Source organism: Felis catus, chromosome B4, assembly GCF_018350175.1.
Source record: "Felis catus isolate Fca126 chromosome B4, F.catus_Fca126_mat1.0, whole genome shotgun sequence".
In the NCBI taxonomy this organism is placed as follows: domain Eukaryota; kingdom Metazoa; phylum Chordata; class Mammalia; order Carnivora; family Felidae; genus Felis; species Felis catus.
This window is the reverse complement of record NC_058374.1, coordinates 110,772,507-110,799,378: the sequence shown is the minus strand read 5'-3', so window position 1 is coordinate 110,799,378 and position 26,872 is coordinate 110,772,507. Positions and strand designations below refer to the sequence as shown.

Here is a 26,872-nt window from a genome sequence, read left to right as displayed (position 1 = left end):
ACTACTGATTTGAAGATAGCAATTGTGAGTCACATTTTTTCTTTAATGATAAGTGTTTGAAATTCTTCCATCACCATAAATAACATTGGAGGAAAAAAAAAATCCCTGCCCAAATAGCTAGTCTAAATATTGGAGGATATTTTATTGCGTGGTCCATTGAACCGCACTGCATGTGCCTTCTCCATCCATGTCTGGGGAGTGCCTCAACTATAATGGAAAGATCCTAGGATCTTGCTTTTGAAGACTTAAACTCTGATTTCTGTTTTACCACTGGTAAGACAAATGACTTTAGGCAAATGGTTAAACTTCTTAGGATTTCTGTTTTATAATCTGTATGATGATAAACTAGTTATAAAGATTCTTTTCCTGATCATTGTAAAGGGCTAAACAAAATTTTGTATAGGTCTTTATCCCAGTACTGTGACTTCCTATAGTTACAGTCAGAATTTATTATCCCCCAGAAGAGAATTGCCTTGCTGGCAACTTAAAAACCAAAGAAAAACTGGCTATTGCAGCTAAATGATGCTTACCCAACAAAGCAGACAGACCAAAATTTTATAAATTTGGATCTGTGGATTCAGTGCCTCTCATTATACGTGGTTATATTTTTATAGACTGTAATTAATACACCTCAAATAGGAATGTGTGAAGACAGAGGTTCTATGTGGCATGAGAGATGTTAAATTCTTTGGAATTTTTCTTTAGGGCTACCTGGGTGGCTCAGTCGGTTAAGCATCCAACTTCAGCCCAGGGCATGATCTTGCAGTCTGTGAGTTCGAGCCCCACCCGTGTTGGGCTCTGAGCTGACAGTTCAGAGCCTGGAGCCTGCTTTAGATTCTGTGTCTCCCTCTCTGTCCCTCTTCTGCTGTGCGTTCTCTCTGTCTCCTCTCTCTCTCTCTCTTTCCCAAGAGTAAAGCCATAAACATTAAAAAAATAAATAAAAATAAATTGTTTCTTTTAAAGGTAAACCTGAATGAGGGAATTAGAATTGAAAATAAAAATAGAAACTGGAAGTATTATTACCATATCTGATTCATATCCATATTTCACTTACTTTCTGAGTTCCCCTGGTAGGATTCTGAGAGTTTACTGTAGACTGAATATACTTGGTCAGCTTCCTATCCTTAATGTTCTTTCTTGCACTTGCTCTCCTGAGGGAGGCCATGCATTCATTTCTGCAGAATGTCTTTACTGGGCAACATGCAGTGACTTTTTTTTTTTTTTTTCCATTATGCAAGTTTTTGAGACTTCCCCCCCTCCCCCTTTTCTCGATTACCTTAATGTTCCCTTTTGTAAATAAGGGTGTAAAGCATTTGGATATAAATCTGAGGAATGATCTTTTATCTTTGTTTTCTGCTACATGAATCATGAGCAGCTGCAGGAGACCCTTTTTTGGTGTTTGTCACCTGCGTAGTTAGACCAATTTATAAAACAAATGGAGGGAACACTGGGATGCTTTTATAATAAATGCTGTTTTCAGTTAGTTATTTTGTGTAGACTTTGTCTCATAGAAACCATTGACTATACCCTTACTAATTTGTAGATGCAACAAGATGTTTTTGCCTTTTCACTTAATTATGGGTATACTAAAAACTGTTTACAAGGGCCAGGAGATTGAGAAACTGTCATTTCATCTCTACCTATTTCCTTCTGCACAGAAAAAAAAGGAGATGGGCGGGGGTGGTGATTTTCTTATAATTAGGCCTCATGGTTCTTTTTTTAAAATCACAATGTGTGTCATCTAAAGAAAGACTGTTCTTTATGTAGCTCTCTTTCTCTTTTGGCTACATTTTACTATGTTTCTAGGCTGCCACATTGACTTGGATATTAGGGGATAGAGTTCTCTTATTAGCCCAGATAGAAGTTGTATGGCTTTGGGAAGGTATTTTAGTCTCTTTGAACCTTGATTTCCTCAACTGTAAAGTGAGAAAGTAGGACTAGGTGATTTGTTTTTAAGTTTATTTATTTTTATTTTTTGTTTTGAGAGCAAAAGCATGAGCAGGGGAGGGGCAGAGAGGGAAAGGCTGAGAATCCCAAGGAGGCTCCACACTGTCAGTGCAGAGCAGGATATGGGGCTCAAACCCATGAACCAAGAGATGATGATCTGAGATGAAATCAAGAGTCAGAGGCTTAACTGACTAAGCCACCCAGGTGCCCAGGACTAGGTGATTTCTAAGTGCCTTCTAGTTCTAAAATTCTCTATTTCTAAGATCCTAGTAAAATAAAGGTTTGAACCACATGACTTTTGAGCTTTGATTCTGAGATTTATGTAACCATTGCTTTGGTTTGGTGTGAATACAAATTATAACCATTGGTTTATGATTATGAACTAGCCAATGGGGAGAAATGAAGGTTTAAGTATAGACTGTTCTACTTTTAGCCATTTCACCTACTACATGCAATTTCTCTATAATAATAATAATGGTATTTACACTTTTCCTGTTTTAGCAATATCCACAGTTGACGGGGTTTGTTTTTTTTTTTTTTTTTTGCTTCTAATCTTTAAATTCTCCAAGTGAAGAAGAATCCTAAGGCAAGGTCAGACAGCCAGAAGAGGTAAATTTACAAAAGGTAATGAAGGCCTCCCAGTATTTATTTGCTTCTCTTTGCTGCCTCTGCAGCTCCCCACATCTGTGTGCAGGGAGTGGAGTAGAAGGAGCATTTAGTGGGCAGAATCAGAGGAATGGGTCCAATGTTCACGCTTGCTCCACTGCCCATCACTGAATCTTAGTAGTCTTGGGCAAGTCTTGGGCAAGTCAGGGGCAAGTCACGGGCAAGTCTCTGAGTGGTAGTAGTGTCTGCGCATCTCACTCAGAGTTAATCCTGAGAAGATCATGAAGTGGAGACCTGTAGCTGGAGGCACTGAAGCTGGAAAAAAGAGGGAACAACCCTTTTGCCGCAGGGAAGAGACCTTTCCTGCGGATAACACTTAGGACACTTGCCACTTGCAGTGGCAGAGTCTCTCCTTGCCCTGGCTTTTTTGCAGTTCTAATGTGGTCTCAGTTTCTGGAACACCTCTCACCTATCTCCTTTCCTTAGCTTTCCTTAAGGACTGATACTAGCTGAGAGTTGGGGCAAGCCCAGTAACAGGCAGTCGGTTTTCCTTAGCAGTCAGAAGCCATGACTGTCTTTTTTTCTTATTGTTGGCATGAATTCTCCTATTCTTCTTGTTGACCACATTCTTAGTCAAAGGTCAGTTGGACCTCTCCTCCAGCAAGAGAATGTGGATGCCTCAGAAAATAGAGCCGAGACAATGATGGTAATGCTCTTCTCAAAACGCCCGCAGAGTCAAATGTGCTACCCATGAAAACAAAGTCAAAATTGAGTGATCCAGACAGTTAAAGTAGCAGTTACCTGGATGCAAGAATTCAGTACTTGACTTTGCAGGTTGCCTTGAGGCCTTGAATACCGTGGATTAGAATGTGGTCTTAACAGGGGCAGTTAGGGTGCCTTTTCTGTGTTCCTGGTGCATAGATGGCAGCTCAAAAATCCCGCAGTTGCCTTGCAAAGAATGCCTTGCTCCCGTGGAAAAGGGCGTAAAGGGCGAGAGCAAGAGCAAACCCACCATCAGTGCTCACTTGAAAGAGCAAGCCTCCCTCTGTTTCACCTTTGAGGAAAGGGCATCCCCACTGCATAATAGGCCTCCCCTGTGGACCTGGGAGGGAAGAGCACAGCCCAGAGCAGGGCCTTGTGTTTGTCTTGTATACTATACACATGCTGTTGCTCTTTGAGGAACAGAAGTTTATCTTCTGAACAAAAGCCCTGTGGGTGCTGAGAACGTTTGCCTCTTTTTCACCTTGACATAAAATCTCTGAAGCCAGTGACCTTTCCATTGAAGTGCCTTGACTAAACTCCAGGACCAAAACTCCTCTCCTAATTGGCTTGTTTCTCCTTAATGCACGCATTTGAATGGTTGTAAACCAGGGCACTGATAGAAATGACAATTTAATAGTAGCTGTCTATTGTGAGGGTCTCTCTTCTGCTGAGTTTTCCACTGTTTCCTTGGGGGTCCCTTTCTAATGCCCTCCCAGGCAACTGCCTTGTGAAAACACAGATTCCTTGATTTCCAAGAAGAGTGTTGCAGAGAAAGCGGGTTGTGTTATAAAGGTCTTGAACCCCCTCCTGGGATGTGCTGTCCATACGATGGCCCTCAAAATTTATATTCACTGCGGAACTTCAGATGGGGGGCAGGGTGGAGAGGTTTCATATGAAATGTGATTTTGAAAACCCAAGGATTGCGAAACAAACCTTGGCAGTCACACATCATTATTTATGGTTCTGTGTAAACCTGCAATTTAACGCTTCTGAAACAGTCAACACATTAGGGATTTACGTTTTTCATGACCAACTAAAACCTCCTGTGATTGCTTTAGTTGGGATCTTCTGGTGATTTTAGAAAACTGCTTTATTTATCTGGCCCTGCCCAGACATCTCTGATGTGTTCCATTATGCAGAGGCCTAACACATGTTATTCTATTGTTTGTTAGATAAATTATCACAGTACAGGGGAGTGGCTGGTGTTTTCAGCCTCCAGGTGGTCCAAAGTGGACACCAAAATGCCAAGGATAAAAGAGGAGCTAGAAAACATTCATGAAAAATGAACAGGAGGTTATTAGCATAATGTGTTTAATATTAGATGAAATAAATTCTATGTAGAAAAGCACAGAGCTGCAAAATAGGGTTTATATAATCCTTGTCTTCACAACAATTGTAACAGGCTTGTTTTTTTCATTTTTAAAACTTTCTATTTCTTAACCCCTGCCCAGGAAAATAGCTTTTAAACTTCAGTACGTGTTTGTTTATAATGTTCCATGGCCATAGTGCTGTGTCTTAACAACATTCAGAAAGTGGGCTTTTCTTCTCCCATTTGAAACTTAGATATTTTTTTTACTTCTGAACAGTTCTATGCGCTTTTAAATCCCAAACTGATTTGACCACTGTTTGTACCTCTGTACAAATGTCACACATAAATGATTCATCTTGGGGAAAATAAAAAGGAAATTTACTGTAGTTAAGTGTTAAATGTTTGACATTTAAATGTGTAGCCATTTTAAATAGCTCCCATCATTGTTTTTTATAAAATCAAATCATCCTGATACATTTGGCATTTTGTCATGCCAAAATGACACTTAGTAGAACACTGATCCAAGATTAATTAGTTCATAGAATTTTTCTTCTGGGAGGTAGGTGCTGTTTGTTGTTTTTTGTTTTTTGTTTTTTTTTTCCAAATCCCATTTCACAGATGAGGAAATTAAGATAAGGTCTTTTCTCTGCCAACTCCAAGTATTGATTGCCAACACTAACACCCAAAGATATTTAGCTGGCACAACCACAGTGCATTCGTGAGGCTAATTCAGTACCTCAAAGATGCATATTCTGTTATAGAAACATTGAATCCAAAAACAATTGCAATTCAGATATTAAAACAGCTGCCAGTGATACTAATTTGAACAACAAAAATTTCGTGATTCTAGTTCCCTAACCGAGTGGTTTATACTAGATGCTTAATAAATACATATCAAATGTTGTGGAATGAATAGATACCTGATTCAGGTTGTTAGGTACTGATATATTCTTAAGAATTTTTTGTTTTTTGTTTTTTTTTTTTTTTAACAGAAGGCAAATTTTAACTACTATATTGAGTCTGTTATACAAACACAAGTGTTTGGTTGATGATTGGAAGGGTTACTCTGTTCACCATTTACAGCATTAATTTTCAGTATATATGCAATATAATTTACTAACCAAAATTGGAGACCATGCAAGAAAATAGAAAACATTGGATTGAGTTATAGCTCAGATGTGTTATTGGTTCTGCCACTTATTATTTATATGACTTTTAGTGTTTCTCTCTGAACTTTACTTTCCCAATCTTAAAATAACTGCCTATTATACTACTGAAGAGGTAATGATTAAGTGAGATCATGTCTAAGGGCACAGTGACTTGTACTTACTAAATAATATTCTGATTCTCTGCTAGAATAGTGAATCACAGAACATTACAGCAAACCCACATGCTATAGGAAATAAATTCATTATTAGCAATACCTAGTTTTGGCTATAGGGCTTGAATGAATAAATGAATTACAATAATCCTTAGAGATTAATTCCTTAACTGCCTTTTTTATATATTATCTACCTTCTTTAATACTCAAGTACTCTTAGCAAATTCAGCAAAATTCCCCCCCCCAACTTTATCTTTTACCTTTCTCCCCTTTCTGAGAAAGGAAACAGTTGTATAAAATAGGCCAAAAGACAAGCTGGTTAAGAAGAGAGACAGCAGCTAATAGAATATGGAAGTAAGACTAGTTAGTAAGTTAATAGTGTTGATTATGTACCGTGGATGAGGCACAGTGCCACAAACTGCACAGGTGGATCTCATTGGATTCTTGGGGGGGGGGGAAGAAAATTTAAGGAGATAGTGATGTGTTTTTGAAAAAACGAGGAAACTAAAGTTCAGAGAGATAAAGAAAATTTGCCCAAGAGGAAAAAAATACAAGTAAGTGGAAGAGCTTGGTTTGCAAGACAAGCCTGTTTAATTACAAAGACTAGATTCCTCCTAACTGCTGCAGTAGAATGCACCTGTATTTTAAGTATGTATACACACATGTGGTCCAGAGGACTTGTGTGTGTGTGTGTGTGTGTGTGTGTGTGTGTGTGTGTGTGTGTGTAGATTATGCCTTTTAATCTAATGTGGGCAAGACTGAGAGCAGGTGGGGCTGAGTTTCTGCTTAAGTGACCTGCTGCTTTTGACCCAGGAGTATAAATAGTTGTGAAGGCCAACAGGAGCCTCGGCTTTGTCCCCAGCCTCTCCCCCCACCCCCAGCCCCCGCCCCTGTCTCCTTAGCCATCAGATGCATCCCTCATGTGTTGTAAGGGAGGCCCCTTAGAAACTGTAAAAATGCCTTTTACTTTACAGAATTAAGAAGTACTGCCAAATCCTTGGTGTCTCTCAAAGCAAATGGTTTTTGTTTTTTGGTTTTTGGTTTTTTTTTTTTTGGCAGAGGGAAGATTTTAAAATACTTTAAAATTGTGTTTCAAAAAACTTCTTGGAGGAACAGGGAGGCTTCAGGGATTACTTTAATCAATTTGCTCTGACCTTCTTTCGTGCTATTTTTGAAGACAGTTTTAAGTGGTTCTGATGATACTAGAAAACTATTTCATAATAATGCCCTTATGCTTATTATGTCTGGCTTTTAAAACTACCAGCCATTTAAGTTGTGACCTTTGCATTGTCATTCTTTGCCCAAGTGCAGGAGTAGTAAAAATTCATTTTCTGCATTGATGTTAGGATTGTTTAAATAAATGACAGTCACAATACCTTTATCAGCCGCATCAGTATGTGACCTAGCAGCACTTTATTGGAAATGAAAGTGTTAACTAGAAGGAATTATTTGAGTACAGGTGAAGGGAACAGAACAGGGGTGTGATGAACCAAACAGACACCAAATAGATGGCCTACTTTGGTTGGCTAAGCACATCATCTTGAGCCTCAGTTTCCCCATCTGCCAAACAAGGGGACCAATAGTGCATTTACCCAGGGTGGTAATGAAGATTACATGAAATCCACAAAAAGCCCTTAATCCAGTGCCTGGCACATTGGCAATAATACATGTTTGCTGTTATCGTGAGCATTAAAGACGTGGTAAGTTTATCAGTGTCAATGACTTCTGTCTTAAAGTGACTTTAATTGTCAGGTCTCGACTGTCAGAATGAAAGGGAGAGTTGAAGCAGTTCACCCAGGTAACTCAGGCTTCAGACTCCCTTTTAGTCCTGAATAATTTGATTGTTTTCATTCCCTACTTTAACAAAAACTGAAAAAGAGTTAAATGTGCATGATTTATAATCGCAAGATAGTTTACCTAGGAGCAATTACTTCTTTCTGTCGTGTGCCCAAGGCCACAGAGCTAATCCGAGGTAGAGCTGCTTCATGAACCAGCCAGTTCAGAACCAGAGTCTCTATTCCTAAACTCTGTGCTTGGAGCTGGAGGCACGGAGTAGGAGTCCTTCCCCTGAATTGGTGAGTGGTTTCCTACTTTTCCCCATCCAGAAGGAGAAATCGTTTTCAGCATCAACAGAAATACAGCCACCTGTCCAGGGAGAATGGGAAGAGCGTTTGCGTTAGAGGACCCAGGCCTTCCCTCCAGCTCTTGACTCCAGCTTGCCAAGGGATCTTATACAAGTTATTTAACTCTGCTTAACCTTTTCTTACCTGGAATTTCCTCCTCCATTTAAAAAACAATTTTTTTTTTACATTTTATTTATTTTTGATAGAGAGCATAAGCGGGGGAGGGGCAGAGAGAGAGGGAGACACAGAATCCCAAGCAGGCTCCAGGCTCCGAGCTGTCAGCACAGAGCCTGACATAGGGCTCGAACTCACAAACCGTGAGATCATGACCTGAGCTGAAGTTGGACGCTTAACCGACTGAGCCAAGCAGGTGCCCCAAATTTCCTCCTCCATAAAATAAAATAAGAATACTTAGAGGCTTTCTTCCTCTTTCCTCCCTTTTCCTCCCTCCACCCCCCCTTCTTTTCCTTGTTCCCCCCCCCTTTTTTTTTTTAACCGAGAAAGAGTATGTTATGTATCTGCTTTGTGATTGTCACTCAGGGAATTACACTACTATAAAAAATAATTGTCAGGCTTAACACATATTTTCCTACTATACTGTTAAACACAAAATTATATGTTTGTGGAAAGTGCTTGACTCATTGGCCTCAAAGACACTTGAAGGAGAATGGACTTTGGGGTTAGAAGGAGGCCCAAGTCCTAGCTCTGTTACTCACCAAGACCGTGTGCATGTTGTTAACATTCTTTCTCTAGGCCTTGATGTTCTCATGTGTATAATGGGTTAATATAGGTAATAGTACACAATTGGAAGAATACGAAGATTAAGTGACATAATCTATGGAAGTTGGCTGATGTGAAACCGATGTTTGATAAGTGGTATCTCTAATCTTTGGGGCTATATTTTACCAGCAAAGATAAGATCAGTATATGCCAGACTGTGTACTCTGTGGGTTTGTTCCATTTATGTGATGGCTATAATAATTTAAAATCTGTTGTTGTTAAAAAGCAGAGGTTATAGGTGATGTGGGAAATGGGATTGTGTAGGGTAATTGGAGATGAGTAAGGGGTCTGGCTCAGGATCCACATCCTCCTTTGTAACTAAGGATGCTGACATACGTCTTGGCTACCTCACAAGCTGTGTGTGTGTGTGTGTGTGTGTGTGTGTGTGTGTGTGTGTGTGTGTGTGAGAGAGAGAGAGAGAGAGAGAGAGAGAGAGAGAGAGAGAGGCGATAATTGAGCAGCGAGTGCTTTGTAGACCATGCTGTTCCACTCAGGGGTCTAGGTCATGTTATTCTAACTCTTGAGTGATTAAAAAATGCAAACTTTCTAAATATACAAATGCTTTGTATTAATGTCTTCCAAAAATGAGCCTCAAACAACCTTATGTGTAGTATGTATTGATAGCTTTGGAGATTCCTAAATCTGGAGTCATCTCTTCAGAAGGATGACCTTGAGTCACAATATTCTGATTTTCTGATTTGTAAAACGAGATTTACAGCAGTTCTAATTCCTCAGATGGTTGTCAGGATTAAATGAGCCAGTACCTGCAATAAATTCTAGGTGCTTTTAAGCAAAGTGTGTTTTTGCTTTCAAAGCTTTTTTAAGTTTTTTTTTAATTTGACTTAATTATTTTGCAAGTACTAAATTTAATAAGTGTGTAGGGATCAATAATTTGGGAGTGTTTTCCTTGTGAATTCAGGTTCTATTTTCCTGAAGGTAATTGTGTGAGGGCTTGATTGTCCAGGTTAATCTTCAAGTAAGTTTGTATCAATCAAACAAGCTACTTTTATCAGTCTGTTACTTCAGGTAAACAAGCATTCCATTCTTTGACGGAACATTAAACTGTTGTGTTCCTTTTGATGGAGTGCTGACTGGTTCAAAGCACTTGTGAAAGAAAACAGCTCCTGTTTCCTGACATTGTATAATCTAAAGAGCCTTTCTAGAGGTTTCTTGACTGAATCTCTTACCATTGCTACCTCGGTGATTAAATTACCAACCTAGAAATGTACGATGTGATTTTTGGGTTCAGTTCAGAGTAGATTTAACAACAACAACAACAAAAAAAATTGAACCAAGACTGTGAAACCAAGAAGCAAAATTTCTTTTACATGTTAAGGGGGAAAAAAAGTATAAGTCCATTATTTTCAGACCCAAAGGAGAATGGGATGGAACATTGTCACATATTATTTTTGTTAGTGGTCTAGGAGGAGAGTTGGAGTACAAGGGAGCTTAGTTTTGCATCTCTACCCAAAAATTTGTGTCCTGACATTTGAAGGATTCTGCAGGAATGTCAGAACAAGAATTTGCCCACACAGGAGATCCATGTCCTGAATACAGTTATGTGGTCTTGATGTTTTGGTCTTTCCAAGGGTGTCCATTTCATTATCCAACAAAACAAATGGTGATTTCTGTAGTTTGAAAGAGTCTAGTGCACACAATCTAGAGTGATTAGAGGGAGTCTCGCTGTGTAACTATCCTGGTTTAAAATCCTCTCCTGCCTTTTCATTACCCACAGGATAAAGTCCAAACCCTCAGCACACTATACAGGGTTCTCTGTCGGCTGTTGCTTATTCCCTCTGCTCCCTGAGTGGTAAATTTTATTATGGTGTTATCTGACACTGTAATAAAGGTGTAGTGATGCACCTAGCACACCAGACTTGGTCTTCTGGCCCTGTCAGCCCTTCTCCATCCTCTGAGTTACTTCCTCTTTCAAGAAGCCCTCTGTGATGTTTGTTTGCTCTTATTCTTCATCCGTACTCCCCAGATCTACCCTGTGCTTCCGTAGCATTTAAAAAAAAAAAAATCACATAGGAGCACCCTGGTGTCTCAGTCGTTTAAATGTCCGACTCTTGATTTCCGTTCAGGTCATGATCTCACGATTCGTGAGTTGGAGCCCCACGTCGGGCTCTGCACCAGTAGTGCAAAGCCTGCTTGGGATTCTCTCTCTGTCTCTCTCTGCCCCTCCCCCACTCATGCTATCTTACTCTCAAACAAAACAAAACAAAACCAAAGCAAAAAATCATAGAATGAAAACAATGTACTGAAATTATCTTCTTACCTGTCTGCCTGTCTAAATTGCCTCATGTTGGTATCTCCAGTTAGTGGCCCAGCACCAGAATCTTGGTAAAGATTTTCTGAACCAAACTCTGATCAGATGCCACATTCTGAGCTTGTATCTGGGTATTTATCATTTTTATGCCTGCTGACCTCAGTTGGTATATGGGTTGGCACTAAGGAGAGTGATTTAGTTAGGAGGTAAGAACACTTTAGAATAGTACTATTCTGCGTTGGTATCAGTAAGAAGTACGTATAACCATGCAGATAACACTGGCCCACACAAACGTATGTTGTTCAAACGTAACTCTGTTTGGAGAGAGAAATGGGCCAGTTGGGCTTGTAGAAGAGAATGGAGACCATGGATTAAAACAGAAAGGAGGGTGGGAAAGTTCTGGCCATCTTTTTTTTTTTTTTTAAGTTTATTCATTTTGAGCGAGAAAGCGTGTACACATGAGAAACCATGTACACGAAGAGGGGAGGGGCAGACTGAACGGCAGACAGAATCCCAAGCAGGCTCTGCACCGTTGGCAAGGAGCCCGACACAGGGCTTGAACCCATGAACTGTGAGATCATGAACTGAATGGAAATCAAGAGTCAAATGCTTAACTGACTGAGCCACCCAGGCACCCCAAGTTACTGGCCATCCTTAAGGAAATAATACAGTAGGTCGAATATCAGGTGCCAGCAGTGTTGCTAAGATGTATAGAAGGTTTAAGAGCCAGAAAAGATTTGAGGCATAATACTGTTGCTGATGAAAAAAAAAATATCTCCCCTGTTTCCATCTGTGAGAGTGGTACTGTGGATGTTCCTTTTGACAGAAGAGGAATGTGGGCTTGGGGAGGTTGAGCAAGTGACTTCGCATCTTCTATCTTGTCAGTCTTCAGACCTGATCTGTTTGCTCCTAAGCCTTTGCTTTGTACTGGTATTTGTCATCTTCTTGTATTGCCTGGATAGCGTGTTTTCCTTGATATACAATACAATTAATAATCATATAATATAATGAATACGATTGTTGTAAGTAAAGTAGGTTCTTACTCCACAGCTTACCTACATTCAAGATGCTTCCTTTTAGATTTTCTTTTCATAGTTTGTGTTACTTAATAGTTAGCCAGTGCAGTTGACAGAGACAGGGTGTTCTATACATTCTGATACTGATGTGTATAATCCCTATCTGGAAAGTGATAGGAGACAGAAATATGACAATATGAGAAGTATTAGATGGCTCAATTTGAGTGACATTTAAGACCGATGTGTTTAAGGAATTTAGCAAAAAATGATGTTTCAGTACTTAAGATCAAAGATCTATTTACATGCAGAGGAAGAAGGTTAGAGGAGGATTAATAAGTGATGTTTTCAAGTTTCATCTGTGATTAGAATACACCATGTTAGTGACTCAGGGAAGTAATAATGCTGCTTTACCATACAGTGCTAGAGTAACAATATAGTATAAGATTCGTATACTTTAAAAAATTCATAAAACTCTTTGGATGCCAAGTTTTCAAAGTTCTGAACTTTTTTTTTCAAAGTTTACTTTGAGAGAGAGTGTGAGAGGGGCAGAGAGAGAGAGAGAGAGAGAGAGAATGAGAGAGAGAGAAAGAGAATCCCAAGCAGGCTCTGTGCTCAGTGTGGAGCCCGATGCTGGGTTCACACTCAGAAACCATGAGATCATGACCTGAGCCGAAATCAAGAGTCAGATGCTCAATTGACTGAGGCCACCCAGGCGCCCCAAAGTTCTGAAATTTTAAAGTTAGGCAACCTTGTAGCATGGTCTATCTTTTTGTCTTAATCAGGTAAGCTCCATTTGGGGTGTAGAACTAAAATGTTAACATTTCTGGAACCCATAAAACTTCTCAGATATTAAATAATTATTACCTCAGAAAGAGCAAAGTCTACCTCCTGCCCTGATTGGAAAATGAAAGCTCCAAAAAGTACCATAAATGAGAAGAGGAGATAACCTACAAAAATGAAACCATGAAGTAGATGTGCATAATGATCTGTGCGGATTTGGCACTTAAATCGTAGAGCAGCTGAAGCATATCTTTTAAATTTCACTTAACTGGAGGTGCTGCCCACACAGGCCTCTCCCCACGTCCCGAGGAAGTAGATCCCCATTCTCCCAGCTATGGTGAATGAGCCTCTGTGCTACCCAGGCAGTCCCCCTGTTTACATTTATTCCCCCCAGCTTCCTTTAATTCCTCAGCAAAGCAGCTGCTTTGAAAAGAAACTCTCGCCCCCCCCCACCCACCCCCCCCCAAGGATTATCTTGGATGGCTACCCACTCACCCTCTTTCCTGACTCAAGAAGAAAGTTCGTTTTTTGTTTTTTGTTTTTTTCCTCCCGGACTTAGAGTAAGAACTTGAGGGTTTTAAAGTACATTTTTCATCTTCTTCTTTTGTTTTTTTAAACCAGGGAATATTATCAAGTAAGCTTCCAAGTCCACCTTGAGAAAGAATTTCAGAACACAAAATAGTTTACATTTACTCTGAAGACTGTTAACTCAGAATCTTTTTAAAAATTTTAAAAACCTGTGATGCCTGTACTGGTATCCTGATACACTGTAAAAGCTCGGCCTTTTAATTTCTGTTAAGTCTTCTTTCTGTACTGAATTTGGAGTCTTCTCCTCCATGAGTGATATCATGGAGAATGCTAAGTATAACTTCATGAATATCATGGTGAAAAATTGGAATAAAAGGGCTGACCACTTACTATTGCATTTTCCTACTGTTAGGCATGACTGAAGCCTATGGGAGTGGGGCGGAGAGTGTCATTTGAGTTGGTGCATGAGTTTTCCAGCATGCTGTTTTATTTCTTGCATACAAGTCAAGGGAGAGGGCAGCAGTTAAAGTATGCCTGTGTTACTCTCTTGAAGAGAAGGGAGCTTTTTATATCTTCAATCATACTAGGAATAGGTCTGGATGACAAAAAAATAATAATAATAGCTCTAAGAGCTTGTTTTTGCCTGCTGTAGTAGGTCTCTAGGGATGACCTAGAGATAAGTCAACCCATGCTTTGGGAAGAGATAAGATTAGCATTTAAAAGCTTAACCTGTGTCATTGCTTCTGAACATATCTGCTCCCAAGTGAAGTCCTAGTCTCTGCAAGTGTTCCCAGTGCAAAAGCACCATGAGTAATTTTTTTTTTCTTTATTGACTGCTTGAGAAATCTTGATGGATTGCAGCTCACTGGGGAGACAGGGAGAAATTTACAGTTGTTGTATTCTGAATTCTAAATGAAGTGCAGAATTGTAGGATTCTCAGAGATTTCCCCTGAACTTATCATAGGAAAGTGTCTGCATTCCAGATATGTGGGGTTTTTATTGTTATTTTTGTTTTAATATGCTCCTGTTGGGTCAATAAAGGAAAGTAACTCCAAAATTATACTTAATCTAGGTTCTTTAGAAAGGGAATTCTGAGGGGGGTGCCTGGATGGCTCAGTCGGTTGGACATCCATCTTGATTTCGGCTTGGGTCTTGATCTCCTGGTTTGTGGGATCAAGCCCCGCATCAGTCTCCATGTGCTGACAGTGCAAAGCTTGCTTAGGATTCTCCTTCTCCCTCTCTGTCTCTGCCCCTCCCTTGCTTATGCTGTATGTATGTGCACACTTTCTGTCTTTCAAAATAAACTTAAAAAAAAAAAAAGAATTCTGAGAATTTTGCAGGCAGGTCAGCACCTTGGCTTAATGTTGTGCTTTGGCCACATCTGCCAGGAAAGGCATTTTCCAGTAGTTCCTTATTCATTAGTTGTTTCTGTAGCATTTACTGTAAGGCACTGTGCTAGAGGCTAGAAATACTGTAGTGAAAAAAATCACCTCATTGCTGTGCTTCATGGAGCTTACAGTCTACCCCTGGTTTTATATCCCAATTTACTATTTTCATGGAGCTAGAAAAGTACTTAAAGGTACAGAGATAATGGTTAGAAGTTCAAACCAAAAAGCAGTTAGCTAATGTCACACTTTGAATAATTAAGAGAATGTGGAATATTACTTATACATGTCATTAGGATTTAGCACTCACCGGACCCTCGAGTGAGAAGTAGGACAATGGTTTATGGCCTACTGATGAGCAAAACTCTTCTGTTTGTCCTTCCTGTGTTCGTTCATTTAAAAAATATTCACGAGAGGCTTCCCAGTGCTCGTCACGGCTCTATCCATTCTGGACAAAATGGTGAGACAGCGCAAATATTGGCTGGTGGTGCTCAGACCCCAGTGCAAGAGACAGATTATAAGCAAAACTGGTGGATGATGTTGCAATTCAGTTGTGTGAATCTGGACACTGGCTGCTGAGAATTGAAGCCTGCGTTATCCAGACTTCATCTGTACCCCAGTTCGTAAACCCGCATTTGCACTCCAACCATCGTGGTCTGTCCCGTATAAGAGAAGGTTTGCGTTTTGTGGATACTTCAGTAGCAGGTTGCACCGTGTGCAACGCACACATAAGGAGCCTGTGCTGTGAGTGAGGAGCAGCTCCAGGTGCTGGAGGTAAGAGTGAAGAGCAAGAACAATAGACTTCTCATCTTCAACCATTGACATGCTTGTCAGTAGGGACAGGTGATAAACAAGTAAACTAACTGGGTAAGCAGGAGAACTTTCTGATGAAAAGTGATTCCGTGGAAATAAAACTGTGATAGGAGAAGGTTTGGAGCTGCTGAAGACAGGTCACCTTGGGAAGGTTTCTCTGAGCAGGTGGTATTTGAACTGAATCCTGAGTGACGAGAAGGACTTGCCTTTGCAGAGCCCAAGAGGAGAAAGCTCACGGCAGCGAGTGCAAAGGGCTTATGGCAGGAATACATTTCAGGTGTTTCCGGAACAAAAAGGAGGCCGGTGGGGTTGTGGTGAGTATGGTGGGGAGAGAGGGCATGCTAAGATGGGAACATGGAGGTAGGCAAGTTTATGTTAAATAGAGCCTTTTGGGCCTTGGTCAGCAGCTCACATGTTGTTGTAAATGGAACGGAAAGGTATGCAGAGATTCGAAGCAAGCAGTGAGTACTGTCGTGTATTCCCAAAGGGCCACACTGTTGTAAGTAGCAAGCGTGAAAGCAGAGAAGGCTATTTAGAGGCCTTTGAAGGCTTCTGGGCAAGCGTGGAGCCTGTACTGTAGCCGTACAAGATGAGACGGAGAGAAGTGAATGTTGCAAGATTTATTTTGCTGGTAGAACTAACAGGGCATAAGAGACTGGATATGGAAATAGGGGAAGAATCAAAGATGGTGCCCAGAGTTTTGGCTTGAAGTTTGGAAATAACATTATCCAGGATGCTTGTTTTAAGTGTCGTTGTTAACAATGGTAACTTTTACAGGGGTGTGCCTCCTGTCCGGTACCGTACCAAGTGCTTTGCATATTAGTCCTCAACAGGCCTGGAAAGTAGGTTCTATTAGGCCCATGGTACAGGTAAGAAGACTAAAGCACAGAAAGACAAACTTTCCATAGGCCACAAGGCAGGTCAGTGGCAGACTGGGGATTCAAAGTTGGGCAGTCTGATTTTAAAATTTGTTTATTTATAGAGTGGGGAAGGGGCACTTTATATTTATTTATAGAGAGGGAGAGACACCAAGCAGGCTCCATGCTCAGTGGAGAGACTGATGCAGGGCTTGACCCCATGACATGAGATCATGACCTGAGCCGAAGTCAAGGCTCGGACACCCACTTAAGTGAGCCACGTAGGTGCCCCTTGGTAGTCTGAATCACTGTCCCCCAGGCCCTACTCCACACTGCTTCTCTGTGCATGAGTACACACATTCTGTTTTCGAAAGCGGTCTTGAATTTATTTATTGCTGAAGCTCAAGCTGACTTTTGAAACTCTGTTGTTTAGGTTAACATTCACCCATGGCCCAAACAGTTCAGCCTCACTTTTACACCAGGTCAAGATGGCCACTTGCTTTGGGAGAGCTGATCCAAATCCAAACCCAGGGCAGTTTCACAAACTCTTTATCATCTTCCTGTGCTGATCTTTAATCTACAGGGAAGCAGAACATAAATGGAATGTGAAATTCACTATTAGTACAACTGTTAGTTTTGAATTCAGCATCTAAAGGAGTAGTAATAATGATAAAATACCTATAGCATTGGCAGTCATGTCATGATCTGTTCCAGGCCTCTTGTCGGTGCTTTACATAATACTGTCTTAATTAATCTTTTCAAAAATCTAAAGAAATGCTATTCCCTCCCCACCCCATAAGAAAACTGAGGCTCAGAGAAGTTACATAATTGGTTCAAGGTTATAGCATGTCAGTGACAGAATCAGGATTTGAATCCATGTCTTACTTTGCTGATGTTCTTCTGTTCTAAACATTATCTCCTGCATCAACAATGAACTTGCTGATGAAGTGTACTGTTACCAAAGGAACATGTCCCGGGCATGTCAGAGATGGATGCTTTGCTGTGCTTTAGGTGGAAGAATTACATTAACATTCTCCGGGGTTGACCATCAAAAATTTCTCTTTTTTTTTTTTTTTTCTTAAATTTTAAAGTGATCCTTATCTTACAGTTTCAATTTTGAAACACTAATGGAAAATTCCTACAGAAAGTTTAGACTAACCTTTATAAGAAGTGCTTATTAATAACTTGGGTTCTTTTTCTCCAAGTATTGCTTAGGGGTTAGTTGCAGATGGGATAAACCGTTCCAGCTAAACAGAGTGGGGGATAGAATGAAATGTATTTGATGGCTTATAAAACCACTGGAAGGGCTAGAAGAGGAGTCTGAGCTTCCGGAATACTCTGGTTGCCTGGAACCCAGTTAAATCCACCACTGTCTGTAAAACTGTTACAGCTAATGCAGGAAGCTCTTACTGCTACTGATGGCAGGGAGTTTCTGCCCGCATTACCACCCAAGGGAGCAAAATGCATGCCCAACACCCAGCTTCTTTTCTCAAGAATTTCCTTCCCACATCAGTCTTGCAGAGTTGTGCCTGATTGCCAGAACCTAAGTCACATCTGCAATTGTAGCTGACTACAAAGGAATGGAAGTTTTGCAGCCACCACAGTGTAGGAGAATATGCTAGGAGAGAGATGGAGTAGGAATTGAAAGAGCCAATCCGTAGTATCCTCGACGCTCACTACTCCTACACTGTTCATTACATTTAGCTTTCCTTTTTTCAAGTTGCTCTAAATCCAGAGCATCTAATATGTAGCCCTTGAACCAAATGTAAACTCACTTACCTTTTTAGACCTTTTTGTTTTCTGTAATGATATAGCACCCATGAGCTAGTACAGCCTAAAATAGCATGTCTCAGATTTTAAAGAATACCTAAAAATCACATGGAGGGCTTGTTATAAGTGCACATCTTTGTGATGCACCCTCAGAAATTTTGATTCTGTATGATGCTTAGGAATCTGAAATCTTCATAAACACCCCGGATGATCACATTTTCTTCTAAAGGTAAGACAACCAATTCCCCGCCCCCCCCCAACCCTGTTTCCGGTTAGGGCACCTTCAGTGAAAGCAGGGAACATTTGAACAGTTTATTCAACTCAACCAAAGCAGTTGGTGTATCTAGCACACGTTGCATAATCAGGAATGCTTATGCCGTGACCTTTGCAAACTGGGCTTATCATCTGATGTGATGGAGAAAATGATCAAGATTGTGAGTGTTCTTTGAGTTTATGCCTTTAACTCCCAGTGGTTTTGATGCTGTTGGAAGCAGTTAAAGCAGAGTATAAAGATTTGGTTTATTTTAATGTGGTAAAAAAAAAAAAAAGCCCAGGTGAGAAGACCTTCAGAGATTTTCTGAGCTGCTTCCTCAGATTAAGTTCTTAAAAATTAAAAGATTAAAAGTCCCTTAGAGACCCAACTTGTAAGACTTCTGGTAGCTGATCTGACAAGACATCTGAGCCCATTTAATTGCAACCATAGGACAAAACAAAACACAAGAGGTTCTATAGGGGAATCATTCAGTCCAAATTCAGCACATGGGATTAGATAGCAGCTGGAATCTGCATTCATTTTCCATCCCTCAGTTGTTGGGAGTGCAGAAGATTTTACAAGTTTTCAAAAATTGCAGAGCTTTTGATTTACATGCGATCCCACTTTCAGAAGTGAGTCACATAGTTGAGAGAGTATAAATTACAATTTGCGTTTTTGTAGCTGTTTGTTGGAAAGCTACGACACTGGGAGTGCATATTGTGGTTTAATTTTAAGAGCAGCTAATTGACATAATAGTGAACAAGGTCCTGTGCCTGTGGAGTGTTTGAAGGTGAATATCTGAATTTCAAAACTGCCCTAAATTTTTTTTCTATGTTCCTATACTTTTGCCAATTTGGGGGCCTGTCTCTTATTTCTTTGAAAATGTATACTTACATCAAAAAAAAAAAATCTGGCAACAAATATGTACATCTAGGTTCAACATTAAACTAGCACCTAGCAATTTTCTAGCATAGTTTGTTTTGTTACATATCATCCTCATAAAATTGATTAGAATTAGTCATCAACCAGCATTTCCCTAAAATACGGCAGATTATACTGCTTGGGGGAATTCTTTCCTTCTGTTTTTATATAACTGCTGTATTTATGAATAGCTAATGACTTACATTACCATTGTTTCTAATGACGTAATGTCTACTGCTGGCACAAATGCTTCTGCCTTGTACATGTCTATTCCAAAATAGTAATAGCAAAATTTGAACACCTAGGCCCTAGATTCTAGCCTGAGGTAGAAGTTCTTTGCAGGGATTTCCCCAGTGGCCAAGCCTCGCAGCTCACCTGGCTGTCATGGACCACAGGGGAGTTGTTCCCAGGCACAGACCCTTTAAGAAAGAAGAAAGCTTAGTGCATCATTACAGCTCCACTCTTTCCAAGCTGTCTTTGCTTCTACCCAGACTAGAGTGAACTCTCTAGCCTTTCCAGATTACCTGTTCTCCTTCCTTTTCAAGCTGTTGTAGTATATCGCCTTGAAATTTCCCCCTGGCTCATTTACCACTGTGGTTTGATTCCTGGCTCTGTCACTCCGTGGAAACTATCCTTAGCAGCGTCAACCCCATTAGGTATTTTTCAGCAACCATCAGGTTGACCTCTTTCACTGCCTGTTTTATTGCTCACACTTGCCCTCTTGTGCTTTCTTTTTACAGTGATTGCAGATCCCACAATCAACAGACTTGCCTCTCGTGCTCCGCTTCTCATTCTCTCCTCTCCTATGCAGACAGTTCTTCTCCCCCTTAGAGGAGTTATCCCCCAAGGTTTTCAGTGATAACTTCCAATAATCTCCAGCTACCACTTCTCCTACATATCCTGGCTCAGTGAATAGCTCTACTTTTTACCCCGTCACCTAAACTGGAACTGGAGGTCATTTGTGACTCCTCCTCTTATCCCACACACTTTCTGCCCATCACCCAAGTCCCATTCAACTTCATATCCTCTTGAACTCGTCCATTTCCATTTCTCTTCACTCCCACTGCGTCTGTCCTAGTTGATGACTTCAGTGACCTCCACAAGCCCCAGTCTATCCTTCATTCTGATGCCTGATAAGCCTTTCTAAAATCAGATCTTGATCCTCCCCTGCTCTAAGATAAAGAGCTCCCCATGTCTCTAAGATAAAATCCACACCAGTTAGCAAAATTGGGAGGACCTCTGCCTATCTCTCTAGCTTCCTCTGTTTTATTATTTATTCCTTGAAATTCATTTTCCAGTCATGTCATCAATGTGAAGTTCCATGAAAATGCCCTGTTTTCTCAATTCTATGGGCACTTCCTACTTCCTCTGCCAGGTGTCTTCACCCCTGCTTTCTTTGATCTGGCTACCTGCTATTCACCCCCGAAGAAGGGGTCATCTCCCAGGAGCTATCTCTGAGCCTCTCCTTCAGTTCCCCCAAAGTCAGGTTTAGCTGTCCCTCCTGGGCCAAAGAAGACATCTGCTGTGTCTTTATCTTACATACCTATCAGGTACGCCATACGTTTTTTTAAATGTTTATTTATTTTTGAAAGAGAACACAAGAGGGAGAGGGGCAGAGAGAAAGGGAGACGCAGAATGTGAAGCAGGCTCCAGGCTCTGAGCTGTCAGCACAGAGCCCATCGCGGGGCTCGAACTCCAGAACCACGAGATCATGACCTGAGCCAAAGCCAGACGCTTAACCAACTGAACCACCCAGGCACTCCCATACATGTTTGTTAAATGAATAGGTAGCTCTTAGAAGTCTGAAAGCACTTAATTTTGTTTTTATCAGAAGGAACAACTTATCACTTTGTTTTTTTTTCCCCTCCCTCTAGCTATGCAATTTTTTAAAAACCTACAGTGAAGTGTAACTTGATTTACCTGTACTACTTGTTTACCCAGCCTAGTAATAATTTGATATGGTGGCTTCAATCAAAAACTGATTCAGCTGAATGGACCTATACGCCATCCACAGCGTAGGTATTTTCAAAAAAATTGAATAGTTCATTAAATATAAATGAAATCAGTTTTATTATGTGACTAGCCCAGGATTTTCCTTCCTAGTATAGTGTAGATACTGGTTTAAACCCAGCTCAGGGGTTTACTAGCAGAGTGGCCATAAACAAGTTACTTAATCCCACTGAAGCATGTTTTACTAACCTGTAAAATCTGATTGGTGGGAAGGTTATATGTAATATTTGCAAACTGTTCCTCCTGTGTGTGGCCCTTAGTAGAAGTCTATACATGTGAGTCATTTCCTCTTTAAATAGCATTTACCTTTAGAGTAAGGACTATCAATAGTGACTTTTCTCATTTTTTTCCATATATTGAATCCACTGAAATTCTTAAATTCCCTGTTTACATTAAAGCCATTGTTTGTCTTTTCATATTAAAAAATTCATTTCTAGGTTGTTCAGTTTTTGTTAGTAGAGCATATTAACATGTTTTAGCGATCACCAATACTTTAGGATCTTTTTTAGTGTTTTTTTAATTTTGAGAGACTGCAAGCGGTGAAGGGGCAAAGAGACAGGAACAGGGGACCGGAAATGGGCTCTGTGCTTGACAGCAGCTAGCCCATGTGGGGCTTGAACTCCCAGAATTATGAGATCATGACTTGAGCGGAGGTCAGACACTCAACCGACTGAGCCACCCAGGTGTCCCTAGAGTATTTTTATTTCACTTCTTCACAAAAGCATCTGCATGGAGAGATATGGAAGTAGATCTTTACAAGATTCTAGTGCACCAATCTGGACTTGAAGCTGGCTTGAGTTTCACTTAGCTACCCTGTTAACATCTGCTTTCATGAGAGGCTTGTGCTAAGTGTTTACTTTGCCCCTTGAGCTTACTGGATGCTCACTAGAGAAGAATTTGTGTAGGATGATTCGGTATTTTCTCTAGAATGTTTAGTGGTATATTACTTAAAGATTAGAAATCAAGGGGCACCTGGGTGGCTCAGTCGGTTAAGTGTCCAACTTCAGCTCAGGTCTTGATCTCATAGTTCGTGAGTTCAAGCCCCACGTCGGCTCTGTGCTGACAGCTGGGAGCCTGGAGCCCGCATCAGATTTTGTGTCTCCCTCTCTCTCTGCCCCTCCCCTACTCATGCCCTGTCTCTCAAAAATATACATGAAAAAAAAATTTTTTTTTAAATCTGAAGGAAGAAGTTCTGTAGAATTAAATGGTTATTCACCGAACCAGAATCTGTTGGTAGTTTACATTATGATTATTTTTGAAGGATATGGTTCATATGACCTCAAAAGACCTGAACTCAGGACTAATTACTATACCTGTATCTTGGTAACTTGCTTTCCTGGCTCTGGGTAGCTAAGCCAGTTGGCTTGTTTCCAAAGCACATTTGGGCTACAAGGGAACTGCCTGCTTCGCTAGCTGGCATTCCAGATTAAAGAGAAGATGAATGTTGTTTTTGGCAGCAGCTGGTGTTTTGTTCGGGGCAGACCCAATACCACTTTGTAGGTCTGTGCACAAAGAAAACGAGCTACGCAGACACCGCACTACCTTTTTGACTTTGAGAAGTCTGTAACGTGGGCCCTGGCAACACTTATTTTAAAATCGCTTCTCAAGTTCATAGAAAAGTTTGCGGGATTTTTTTTTTTAAGTTTAGAAGCTAGGAATCTTCTGATTTCTCAAACAGCATATGTTCCCCTGATGTTCTTGGGCTGCAATCATGTTAGTTTCTACCAAAGGAAAGAAGTTTGCAAAGCGACTTCTGTGTCATAACACATGTTCAGATCAAGTAAATAGTTTGCTTTAGGGGGATTTTGCAGCTCCTTTTCCTGGCATGGCTTTTTATTGTAAGGAAGGTTCTTATGTTCAGGAAGAATTAACGAGCAGATGAATGTCCCACTGGGATCTACTGAGACTGCTTCTCAACAAAAATGAGACATCGGTCTCAGGTCTTCAGGGTTTCTGGCCTCTTCCTGTAACTTTCCCCCTCTTCCTCAAAGGATCTTTTCAGTATGATCTGCCACTATAAAAACTCCCCCAGAAAAAGATCTGCTTTTCTGTCATTCATAATTAAGTATGAATGTTAATTCCCTATATTTCCCTCTACCAGAACTATTTCTATTGTATGGCTTCGTTCTAACAGTACATACAGATTTCTCATTTTTTTTTTAATCATGTAAATAATTTCAAGGCAACTATTAGCAATGAAAGGGTTATTGGAATTCTGCGTGATGTGGGGAGCATGTGGGGGACACTTTTGACGCATGCCTCCAAATAAAAAAATCTAGAACTGCCGACAAGAAGATTAGTTTAATGTGTCTGTGCAATGAAAGGTTATCATGAAATGAGAGGTTATCACATAATGAGCGTGACCTAGAGAGAAACAAAGTAGCCAAAGAAAAATGTCGTGCGCAGAAGCAGAGAATGTTACAGGAAAAACAAAACAAAAAAACAAAACAAAAAACCAGTGAGATGACTGCCCAAAGTGAAAAGATACATTTTAGAGCAGAAGTCACAAACACAGGGACATTTTGCTTCAGCATTCTATCTCCAATAGGGTGTGTGTGCGTGCACGCCCCCACATTTAGGTACCCCTGTACCTTTGTTAGGGTTTCCAGAAATTAGAGAAAGAGGAAGAGCGTGAAACTGAAGATGGGGAAATACCTCACTTAATTGGAAGTGCAGCGTTAACTGAAGCTACTCTCAACACAGTTGAGAACTAAGAAATACATTGAAAAACGCATGTGAAACCAGTACTGGTGTCAAAATATCCATACCAAAGGTCCTATTCTTTGTTCATGAAAGATTGACTATGTAAAGTCCTTTCTCTGAGTGTTCAGTTTGAAGCCCTTCTTTCCCTGGTTTCCTTGACTATCTAAAACCTACAAACCGCACAGCAAATAATTGCACAGCACCTGTAGTTGGAAAAGTTTTTATTTGATCCCCTCACCATCGCTCCATGAAGTGCGTGAGGCAAAAATTATTGTCCTCTTATACACTACAGACATTTGGAAGAATTAACTGGCTTACTTGAGGTCACACGGTAAAGGAGTTGAGAGGTTTTCTGGATTCATGTTCTGTTCTCTGCCATCACACCACCAGTTTTCAAAAGCATGTGTTTTTTTGTGTGTGTTTTTTTTCTCTCTCTCTTACCCTTGGAAACCTTTGTTTAAACAAAATCTTACCCAGAAGCATGAACAAATAAAGCAGGAAAAAAGCTGAGCTGCTTTGCTTAAAGCAGGGGTTGGGGGCCCAGAATACTGACAGAGGCAGTTTATTTTCCTTACCAGAAAAGCTTGGGCATTGCAACACTATACCATTCATGCATTGATTCATTCAAAAAGTGAGTTTCTTAAGCTCTGATTTTTTTTCTGTTGCTGCTATAACAAATTATCACAAACTTAGCCACTTAAAACTATACAAACATATTATGTCACAGTTCTGTAGATTCAGAAATCCAAACTTGGTGGACTTACTGAGCTAAAATCAAGGTGTCAGGGCCACTATGTTCCTTCCTGAAGGTTCTGAGGTCGACTTTGTTCCTTGCTCTTTCAGCTTCTAGAAGCCACTGGTATTCTTTGACTCCTGGCCCATTTCCAGAAATGGCAAGTAAAGTCCTTACCATGTCACATCTTCTGCCTCTTCCTTTATTGCGGTTCTCTCACCAGAGCTGGAAAACTTTCTTAGTTTGTGAGGAGCTGTAGCACTCTCTTGGACCCAGAAGATACGGCGTAGGCTCTCCATCTCAACGTTCCTAGTTTAATCACATCTGTAAAGTGCATTCTGCCATACAAAGCAAAAAATTCACAAGCTCCAAGAATTAGGGCATGGCCATCTTTTTGCCAGAGTTCTGACTACCATAGGCACCCACTGTGGTCCATGTGTTGTGTTTTGCCATTGAGACTGCAGGAGGCTAGAAACAGGCATACTAGCAGTAAACTATGTTGCAAGTAATGACCTGACAGACTGGGAGAAACTGGTAAACTGGGAAGCCAGCCGACAAAAACTAAAATAACATTTTAAAAACAGTCATTCAGTCAAATACAGTAATTTGGAGCTACTTAGGCAAAGGTCGTCACAACTGCATACCTGGAATGTTTTTTCCCCTCACCTTTATTGAGGTATAGCTGACAAAAATCGTATATATTTAAGGTGTACAATGTGATGGCTTTGATATAAGCATACATCATGAAATGACAGCAAACTATACCCTCATAGTTTTCCTTTACAATATAGTATTAACTGCAGTCCCCTTACTGTACATTAGATCCGCAGAATTTACTCATTTTATAACTGGAAAGTTTGTATCCTTTGATCTAGATATCCCCCAGTCTCTGATAACCACCACTCTATTTTACTCTGTTACCATTATTATTTTCTTTCTTAGATTCTGCATGTAAGTGAGATCATATCATATTTGTCTATGTCTGGCTTATTTCACTTAGTCTCTCTTTTATTTGATGAACCTGAATCATCAAAAAAAAGTAAAGCTTAGTACTTCTTCCCACCGTTTAAGAAGTCAAGGAAGTGCGTGTACTATATGTTAGAAAAATGTCTGTATTCTCTATAGAATAATACTGAAAAATTACTTTTCCATACAAAGAAATAGGCTTTGCATTTCAGTGCTCTCACGAGAACACTGATGAGGGACATTTCTCTATGATTTCTTCTCTATTGTAATGTCTAGTTTTGCCAGAGTGAACTGTTGAATTTAACAAAAGGTGACTATTCCTTACTACTAGCTAAGTATATACAAAGTTAAACTACAATGTAAGTTTATTTAACAGCTTTAAAATAAAGTGCTTCAAGAAATACAAGTTTGTCAGAGATGTGTGAATGTATTAACAGATTTAATTTTAGCCCTGACCAAATAGGCTTTTGCTCATTTTATAGGAATCTATCTTCACTGGTATTTGTATATAACTGATGCAAAAAAAATATTTTGACACTGCCTTGGTGACATTATTTTGCAATTGTTATAGAAGTCTGTATTAGTATATTTTTAAAAACTAATAGAACATATTAAAAATTATGGTAATCTGAAAAACAGAGTATTCAACTGACATGGATTATGGAACATGCTTGTCTTGATATGCTCAATATTTTAAAAATTATGACCGTTTTAGAACTGTGCTATTTGGAATTCTCACCAATGATGTGACAGCTTTGTGGGAGTACTGTGACAGTATTGGGTGGTGAAGAGTACAGGATTTAGAATTGTGGACAGACCTGGGTTTTTACCACTTAGAAGTCACCAAATCTCTCTGTAGCTCAATTTCTCCATCATTAGAATTAGAATATATGAAACTTGAAGTTTGTTTATGATCAGATATACAAAATGCTTGGCACACATAGAGGGTAGCTGTCATTCACCGTATTGTTGAAAAATCACCCACATCTGCACTCACATTTTCGGACATTCTGTCTGATA

General features: G+C 40.1%; 1 protein-coding gene across 7 annotated transcripts in view; it reads left to right on the top strand.

The window, feature by feature from the left end:
* KITLG (KIT ligand) overlaps positions 1–26,872 on the top strand; it is a 100,507-nt gene that overhangs the window by 18,875 nt on the left and 54,760 nt on the right. The window contains exon 2 of one of the 7 annotated variants that reach the window (XM_045060761.1): positions 21,315–21,455. Within the exon in view, the coding sequence (XP_044916696.1) occupies positions 21,432–21,455 (24 nt within the window). The 5' untranslated portion in view covers positions 21,315–21,431. 7 annotated transcript variants of the gene reach the window in all.